This window comes from Poeciliopsis prolifica, unplaced genomic scaffold (assembly GCF_027474105.1).
Source record: "Poeciliopsis prolifica strain line A6 unplaced genomic scaffold, Auburn_PproV2 SCAFFOLD051, whole genome shotgun sequence".
NCBI lineage: Eukaryota > Metazoa > Chordata > Actinopteri > Cyprinodontiformes > Poeciliidae > Poeciliopsis > Poeciliopsis prolifica.
In genome coordinates, this window is record NW_026562426.1 from 1496336 (window position 1) to 1506211 (window position 9876).

The following is a 9876-nucleotide window of genomic DNA, read 5'->3' on the forward strand; positions in this document are numbered from 1 at the left end:
CATCAGAAAGTCTCATTGAGAATGTGAATGCAGCATTGAGAACGATCCCTACCAACACCATAACAGAAACCAATGAGCTGATCTACAACTCAGCATCAGTGATCCTTGAGATACTTGGCTATAAGAGCAACCATGAGACCCAATACCCACCATGGAAAAGACGGTTAGAGGCTAAAATCAAGGTAACAAGGAGGGAAGTGAGCCAACTGTCAGAGCTCCACAAGGGTACAATGAAAAGACCAGTACCCAGAAAGTACAGCCAGATGCCCATACCTGAAGCACTCGAGACTGCCAAACAGAGGCTCCAAGCCTTGGCCAGCCGCCTAAAGAGATACACAAGGAGAATGAATCCAGAAGGATTAACCGGCTCTTCTCCACTCAACCAGCTAAGGTGTACTCTCAATGGCAGGGTAATAACAACAGAGCAGACCCACCAAGGCTGGAGACTGAACAATACTGGAAAGGCATATGGGAAAGGGAGGCGTCCCACAACAGCAATGCACAGTGGCTGATCTCTCTACGAGAGGACCACAGCAACTCCCTGAGCAAGCCCCGGTAACCATCACTGTGACAGATGTTCAAGAAAGAGTCTCAGGTATGAAAAACTGGACAGCACCAGGGCCTGACATGATCCATGCCTACTGGCTAAAGAAACTCACTGCTCTCCATGAGCGACTGGCAGCCCAAATGAACCAGCTGCTACAAAGTGGGACTCACCCTGAATGGTTAACTGAAGGGCGGACAATCCTAATCCAGAAGGATCCATCAAAGGGTCCAGTCCCACCCAACTACCGACCAATAACCTGCCTCTCCACAACCTGGAAGCTCATGTCAGGCATCATAGCGGCCAAGATAAGCAAACACATGGATAAACACATGAGCACGGCACAGAAGGGTATCGGTGTAAATACCAGAGGAGCCAAACACCAACTCCTCGTAGACCGCACAGTTGCCCGAGACTGCAAAACCCGACACACCAACCTGTGCATGGCTTGGATCGATTACAAGAAAGCCTATGACTCAATGCCGCATACTTGGATCATTGAATGCCTAGAGATGTATAACATCAACAGGATTCTGAGAGCCTTCATTGCAAACTCGATGAGGCTGTGGAAAACCACCCTTGAAGCCAACTGCAAACCACTTGCACAAGTGTCCATCAAATGTGGCATATACCAAGGAGATGCTCTGTCCCCGCTACTGTTCTGCATAGGCCTGAACCCCTCAGCCAAATTATCAACAAGACTGGCTACGGATACCGACTCAAAAATGGGGCCAACATCAGTCACCTCCTCTACATGGATGACATCAAGCTGTATGCCAAGAGTGAGCGAGACATCGACTCACTGATCCACACCACCAGGATCTACAGCACTGACATTGGAATGTCATTCGGACTAGAGAAATGTGGTCGGCTGATCACAAAGAGGGGGAAGGTGATCCACACAGAAGGAGTCTCACTCCACAAGGAACAATAGCAGACATAGAGGACAGTTACAAGTACCTAGGTATACCACAAGCAAATGGCAACCTCGATGAGGCCACAAGGAAAGGAGCCACAGCTAAATACCTCCAACGAATAAGGCAAGTCCTGAGAAGCCAGCTCAATGGCAAGAACAAAATCCGTGCGATAAACAGCTATGCCCTGCCAGTAATCAGATACCCTGCTGGAATAATCAGCTGGCCAAAGGAGGAGATGAAAGCCACAGATATTAAGACTAGAAAGCTACTAACCATGCATGGAGGGTTCCATCCCAAATCCAGCACCCTGAGACTGTACACGAGCCGCAAGGACGGAGGCAGAGGACTAGTGAGTGTGAGAACCACTGTCCAGGACGAAACAACTAAGATCCATAAATACATCAGGGACAAAGCCTCAACAGACAATGTGCTCAGTGAATGTCTCAGACAACAGGGAACGGAGGTTGAGGTGCCAGAGATACCATCATGGGAGGACAAGCCCCTACATGGGATGTACCACCAGCAAATAACCCAAGTGGCTGATATCAGTAAATCCTACCAATGGCTGGAAAAAGCTGGACTCAAGGACAGCACAGAGGCCCTCATCCTGGCCGCCCAGGAACAGGCCCTAAACACCAGAGCAATAGAGGCCCAGATCTACCACACCAGACAAGACCCAAGGTGTAGGTTGTGCAAGGAGGCCCCTGAGACAGTCCAGCACATCACAGCAGGGTGCAAGATACTGGCAGGGAAAGCATACATGGAGCGACATAACCAAGTGGCAGGCATAGTGTACAGAAACATCTGTGCAGAATATGGACTGGAAACCCCGAGATCAAAGTGGGAAACACCCCAAAGGTGGTGGAGAACGCCAGAGCTAAGATCCTGTGGGACTTCCAGATCCAGACAGACAAAATGGTAATGGCGAACCAACCAGACATTGTCGTAGTGGATAAACATCAGAGGAAAGCCGTTGTGGTAGATGTAGCAATACCAAGTGATTGCAACATCAGGAAAAAGGAGCACGAGAAACTGGAGAAATACCAGGGCCTCAGGGAAGAACTGGAGAGGGCCTGGAAGGTGAAGACCACAGTGGTGCCTGTGGTCATCGGGGCCCTCGGGGCAGTAACCCCCAAACTGGAGCAGTGGCTACAACAGATCCCAGGAACAACATCAGACATCTCAGTCCAGAAATGTGCAGTCCTTGGCACAGCCAAGATACTGCGCAGAACCCTCAAGCTCCCAGGCCTCTGGTAGAGGACCCGAGCTCAGAGGATAAGAACCACCCGCGGTGGGTGAGAAGGGAATTTTTATATATATATATATATATATATATATATATATCGATCTGTCAATCGAAAACAAGCTTTTAAAAAACAAGCTTTAAGCCACGTCTTTTCTTCCCTGAATGTGGTGTGCTAAATCATTTGTGTGTTTTCAAAACACATAATATATATATATATAATATATATATATATATAATATATATATATATATATATATTATGTATAATAAATCATCCTAGCGCCAAACTTTTATGGTCAATAGATCAGCTTCAGATAATCATCATGTACCAACTGGAAATGTAGATTGGATTGTCTGGTATGCTGCTGAAGTTCAAAGTTCAAATGCAAATGTATTAGACGCCTTTGTGTCATTTATCAACCACAAATCTGAACTGAAGCTGCTTTCCTATAATATCTATATCCTGTCCCTAGTTTAGGGATGACCCCACATATGCTGATGACTCAACTATTTTTTGTCATCAGTAACAATACCAAATTTTATTGGATTATAAATTGTCCCTGAAACAACTTTAACCATTTTCAGTCCATTTTCAAGGGGTATAATGATAAAGGCATAATAACTCAATTTTTAAAGATCAACAAATTTTGATTTTGTAAAGAACCCGCAACACTGGAAGTGGAAGAAAAGAAAAACAATTACTACACAAACAAAACCATAAATTAAATGGATTATGAAATCTGTCAAAACTGCCCTTCACAATATATCAGAACGAAAATTTAACTACTTTTAATTTGTCATGCGATGAATTGATTTGTTAGTCACCACATAACATTGCAGACACAGAGTCTGCATGTTTATAAGTCCAATAATTGGCAGGGGCAGAATTTAAGAAAAAACTGGAGAAGATTGTTTACCGCTTTCAGCCCTTAACAGAATGTCTTCTTTTAAATGCCAGCTTGAGAAAAACAGACAAGTGCCTTTAAATTCAGCTGATTTAAACCAAAAAGGTCAGAAGTTTGGAGAAGAAAGAGCCTCAAAGTAACACTCTGTCAATCGAAAACAAGCTTTTAAAAAACAAGCCTTAAGCCACGTCTTTTCTTCCCTGAATGTGGTGTGCTAAATCATTTGTGTGTTTTCAAAACACATAATAGGCATTAAAAAACTGCTAGGAAGTGTTGAAACTCATTTGGGTAAACATTTTTTTTAATGGTCCTTCATAAGAGTCCCACCTAATCTGCAAAAAATTAAGTTTCAATTATTCTCCGAAAAGCCAAAATTATGTGTGATATGCCTGTCACCAGACCAGAAAGCTCAATATGCCATTCAGCATTCCGAACTGAGGAAGTTTGTGGAATTTTATGTAAGCTGTTATGCAAGTAAGATGATACAAAATTAAAGGGGAAAAGATTTTTGTGTTTTTTTTCCCCTGCTGACAGTAGATGTATTACCGCCATCTGCCAGCCCACCCCCTACCACTAAAATGATTTTCTTTTCTGAAAACTAATGGTGGGACATGAATCAAGTGTCAGATTTATGTTTCACAAATGATAACTGTAAAATAGGTACATGATGAAATATTGTGAGCATACACAAAAAGTGTATGCTCACACTTTTTGTGAGCTTTAAAAGCTTTAAAATTTTGATTTATGCAAAAAACAGAATATCTTTAGGACTTTTTGGAGAAACTTGCTGGAAAGTCTCTGAGTGTGGGGTGTACTTCTTACCAACATGGTGAGGGATGAATCAACATGCGTGGGTGTCCTTACATACCCACTGATTCCAACATCAGCATATTGTGACATCTGTGCAAGCCCACATGCCAAAGAGCTATGAGGCAGCAGTCTGGTTTCATTGGAACTTATCCTTATCGTAGTCCATCCAGTGGGCATGAAACTATGCTGGCGTTGTGAGACGAGAACGGTTGAAAGGAAAAAGAACACTATTCCCAAAAGTGTGATGTGGTTTTTAGACATTAGCTACACTTTAATTTTCTGTTTTAGACTAGACACACGTGGAGTTTTGGCATGTCCCTGTATCACTTAAGGACCAGTTCCTGATTTTAAAATTTAAAAACTTGTCTTTAAATCTGTGTTTACATCATTGTTATTCAAAGGAATATTTTTTGCAATAACCGCTGCTGCCCCAATTTGAACAAGCAACTGATATATACATGTATATAATATTCAATGTACATGCATATGTAATGAGAGGAATTGCTGTCATGTGACTAGCTACATAAAAATCTATGTAACATTGATTTCTTTCCCTCATATTTTTCCATTTGACATTTGTACTAAATCTTGTTTAACATTACAGGGTTCAAATGCAGATGCTGTAGGATATGAATGAAAGTGTATAGAATTTTTGTTGTAGAAAACAAAAAAATTAATCTAATTTTTTCCTCTACACAGACACACACACACGTGTCTTTCTCTATTCAAGGAGACTTTGGCATGAAATGGTTAAGTTTATGGTCAGGGTACAGAAATGAATGGAAGTCAAACTCTAACCCTAACCTAAATTAAATTTATACCTTAAATCCTAAACCTGCCCTCCTGCCACCAAAAAAACTCTCCTGGGGCCTATACTTTGGGTCCCATAAAGACTAATGGGTCTGCATAATGTAGCATTTGTTAAGAAAAAAGATGAGCCTTTCAATGTATCAAATACAAGTTGACGCACACACATGCAAACACTCCTGTTCTGTGGAGGTTGTCCAAGAAAAAGCTGTACTGCGACCTCATCCATCAATCACAGGTAGCTAAAGAAAAGTGAATGTCCCTTCAAAAAAAAGAACTCAGGAAAGCTCACATGAAGCTGGTTTCAACAACAGCACTTTTACTAGCAAACTATTGGAGCGATTTATCTTCTTGCTAAAGCACTTTGGAGTCTAAGAGGTGGAGGGTGGCTTCCATTACGTCAGAGCGGACATTATCGAGACTGATGCAGGAACGGAAGCCACCTGGGCTCTTGACCCTTTCAGCAGAGATTTACCTGTAGGAACCTTAAAGACTCAAAATTGACATAATGAAACCAGAAAAAGGTGGAGATTCATTTTTACCTTCCATCCATCTGCACACTGCTCATAAATGTCAACCCTAGAGGAATTGAATGGCCCCATTTTTCTGTGTTTATTAGACCGAGATGAACTCCCTCTTTTCGACCTTTCAGTGTACACATGCAGTTAATTGAGTATAAGGCAGGCCTGGAGTTCTGGAAGCAAGCTGAGTGCTGGGCATGAGGATCCCTGCGGATTTATCGCCTCGTTTGGAGAAAAAAAAATATATGGCGGAAGTTTCTCACAAGACAGACAGGAGTCCAGCAGCAGAATGTCAGTTCTTTATTAGTTGAATGAAGTCTTAAATGCCAAAGCATCACTCTACCATAAGATATTTCTGAGATGTACTATGATTTCAACACTGAGCTGCTTGGGAATCTCAGGACTATTTTAAACGGTAATTTGTACTTAATCTTAAAGAGAGACTCATTTAAAACTTTTTGTATTTGCTTTTAGATCTACATCTGTTTGACTAGAGCAGATTAACCACTAGGTGTATCCAACTCGCTGCTGAGCAAGCTGTTTAGTTGATGCTAAATCTAGTGGATCTACTGTGAATCACTTCCTGTTCCCAGGAACCGCCCTCTTTCTCTGGCCCTGAGATTGTCCTCCTACATATACACTCTAAATTAATGTATCTACCTAATGGCTGTCATGATGGTAATTGCACAATTAAAAGTTCATAATACCTGAAACCAAATGGGATTATCTAGTTTTTGTGTGTGGTAGAAAGACCAATCATTGTTAAACACAAATGTATTTCTCTTCATCTTGTGACTTCTGAGCTAACTGGATTTATTCACAAATAGTAATTGTGTTTTTATTTACTGCATATGTTGCTGCAGTATTTCCGCTCCCTGTGTTAAGTGTAAATAAGCAGCAGGTCGAACACGTTTAGCAATTTTTTTTTTTTTGTCCATGGCGGCCATATTTGCTAAGAGCTCAGAACTGCTTCTGAACCTCTGACTTCAGGAGGAGTTCAGGTCTTTTTCCTGACCTGGAACTTAGAACTTCCAGCTGCCAAATACAACGAAGGCTTGAAGTACAATGGACAAATTGTAGAGTGAAATGGCATCTTTGGTTAAGGTGAAAACTCCTGATTGATGTGGGGAAAAGTGCAGCAATGACAGAAACGTCTGAATGGGAAACATTGAAATACTTGTATTTCTTAAGAGGAAAATTGCATAATTACAGTCTTAGCATCACAGGTTAAAAAGCTCCAAACACAAAAAAATGTTAGTTTACAAGCTCCAGCAAGCAAAATGTAGCAGTCCAAAGCAGCTCCCCTTTAACACAGATTTGCATTCAAAGCATTTCCTCAGTTTCATTCTTCTAATTCTCCAAATCTGCAGCTTCTTTTCTGCTCTCTCACCTTCTCCACTGGCTTTAAATCAATACAAGACGCACACACATATTCAAGCTCTATCTTGCCTTCCATAATACATCGTGCACACGTCACATTATTCACCAAACAATCTGTCTCAATCCAGCAAGCGGTCATTTCTCCTCCTCCCAGACTCGTCTGGCGGCAGAACAGCAACTATAGACAAAAACGCCTCTGACTGCTGGGGACGTCCCCAGCAGTCACCAACACCCCCCACCCCACCCCACCCCTCCCGCCCCCCACCTGGTGTCTGTCAATATCCATTCACAGACGCTGCGTTTGTTTACAACGCTCTCCATAGACTGAATCCAAAGCCTTTAATTTCAACACTGCCGTTTTTATTCCTAAGGATATCCTCCAGATATCACTGCAGACATAGAGGAAGACAACATGTGACTGCAGCTGAATGCTGCTGGGATTTCTGAAGGCCATTTGTCTGAAAAGAAGTCTTCACACCCCTTGTCAAGTCGTCATTTTACGGGTAAAAACTTTACTGAATTTTAATTGGAATTTCTTGTGACAGAAACAATAGGGTGTGATTGTCAAGTAGCAGGAAAGAGATGCGTGGTTTTCAAGCGTTTTGTTTACAAGCAAAATCCTGCATTTCTAATCAGCAGTCCCTTCAATCTGATACCCTTAAATAAAATGAAGGATATTATGAATTGCCTTCAGGAATCACTGAATGTAAACAAGAGTCTGTCTGCGATTCGAACTCCATATGAATCCAGGAATTAGAGAACAGATCATCATAAAGACTGAAACGGAGCAGACAGGTGAGGCAGAGATTCATCGATACCTGCGTGTGAAACTAGGGCTGCGGGACACGGCTTAAAAATAACGTCAGATTTTTTTTAAAATAGCAATTTCAATCTTAATTGGTTTCATTTTCATTTTAAAATGACCAGTCACAGGAAATATTTTTTTTCAAGAACTGGCTTTCACTTCAATAATTCCGTCTGTGAATTGACCCGAATTCAAGGTCGGAACAAATAAGAGTTGTAAGACCATCTAATTGGTGAATAAAACAAATGAGAACTGGTCACATGGAAAGATGTTATCGCTGAAGAAAACGATGGAATAATTACAAAATTAAAACAAAATCAATCTACCTTTATCTGATAAGATAACCTTAAAAACATGCCGCACCTTTCAGAATATTTACCCAAAACCCTGAAAGCCATGCATCCTTCCCATTTCATAACAATGTCCCTCCATCATATAACAATTACACATTAATAAACAAGTTAAAAAAAATACTTTTGAAAGGCATCGTACCTCCGTTATCATCATTACCTAAAGTAATGCAGCATTCCTGTCTAACAAAGCTTCATTATCATTTCTGTCATGGCCAGCGCGCGCGCTGCTCGTCTCCAGACGCGCTCGCGCACGCACCCGTGCCGGACTCCCTCGGAACGGAACGGAACGGAATAACGCACAGAGGCACTAATGAACGCAGAGTAGTTTTCTACAAGTTGATCAGCACCGCCGTGGCTGAAGCTGGGAGTTGACCGACAAAACAGGCCAGGAATCCTGGCGCTGTGTGACATGGACGGAGGACAAGGTGTCATGACAACAAAAGCCCATCCAGAGCGCGTGCAGATGGAGCACCTGGACGCGTAAAATAAATAAATAAATAAAATGAATAAGTCTTCCTCCTGTTTGAGGAGGTGGGGTTGGAGGGAGGGGGTGGGGGGTGATGGATGCTGGAAGTTGATAAACCGGGGGGGTGTGGTGTGGTGGTGGGCAGCCGGCGGCTCGTGACGGGACGGGACGGGACGGGTTACTCACGCTGCTGTTCTCTCCCGTCCAGTGGACCATCGCCTGGTTGTGCGTCGCATCTCCTTTCAGCACAAACGAGCTGCTGAGCAGGGACATCCGTTTATCCCAGGACGCGGCTCTCCGGGCGCGGGGCTCCCCGCCGCCGCCGCCCGCGTCAAACGTCCGATCCTCCTTGCTGCCGCCGCGCGGGCTAAAAGACCCGCTCTTCCCCTGCACGGCTCCGGGCAGCGCCGTCCACACCGCCGCGGCGGTCAGCAGGAAGATGCAGAGGCTCGCAGCGGAGACCGCTCGTTCCGGGCGCAGAGTTCCCATCGCCTTTGCCGTGCTGGTTTGCTTTCTGTGCGCCGTAGGAGCGCGGAGATTGATGGAAGAGGCAGCGGATGCCTGTGGGAGACGGATAGGTGCACACTGGAAGCTGGAGAGGCAGAGAGTGAGGGTGGGACGCTGAAGAGGGGAAGTGGAGCGAAAGCAGGCAGTGTGAACAACGTGGACGCGTCTCCGAGCCAAGAGCGGTCCGCAGGAGCGGCGCAGCGGTGCCACCTGCCGTCCTGCAGCTGCAGCGAGCCGCCGCCGCCGCTTTACTCAGCCCGTCCTCATGTGTAGTCAGTGGGGTCCAAACTTTGTCACGTGGCCCAAAATTGTCAGCTCTAAAAATCGACGCTGTATAATGAAGGAAGAAAAAGGAGGAAATTTCCGCCAAAAGAAAAAAATATATATATAAATCCAACATAAATTTTGAGTTTACTTAGAAAATTTTTGATTTTTGTTCTGGCAAATCTTTTGACTTTTTTCAACTCAAATTTAATGTTTTGTTTTGAGAAAATAATCTAAATCAGAATTTCAGTGGTTTTTTCAGCAAATTCGAATTTCATAAATTTCCTTTTTTTTTTTCTTCTCTTTTACGCAACAGTTGAGATTATACATTGTATAAAAGTACTTGTGGGTC

At 43.3% G+C, this 9876-nt stretch overlaps 1 protein-coding gene across 3 annotated transcripts in view; it reads right to left on the reverse strand.

Moving 5' to 3' along the window:
* The window catches only part of sorcs2 (sortilin-related VPS10 domain containing receptor 2), a 270943-nt gene extending 261291 nt beyond the window's left edge, over positions 1-9652 (reverse strand). For all 3 annotated transcript variants that reach the window (XM_055058490.1, XM_055058489.1, XM_055058488.1), the window contains exon 1: positions 8940-9652. In XM_055058490.1, the coding sequence (XP_054914465.1) occupies positions 8940-9242 (303 nt within the window). In that variant the 5' untranslated portion in view covers positions 9243-9652. The remainder of the gene's footprint in view (positions 1-8939) is intronic.
* Positions 9653-9876: the final 224 nt, after the last annotated feature.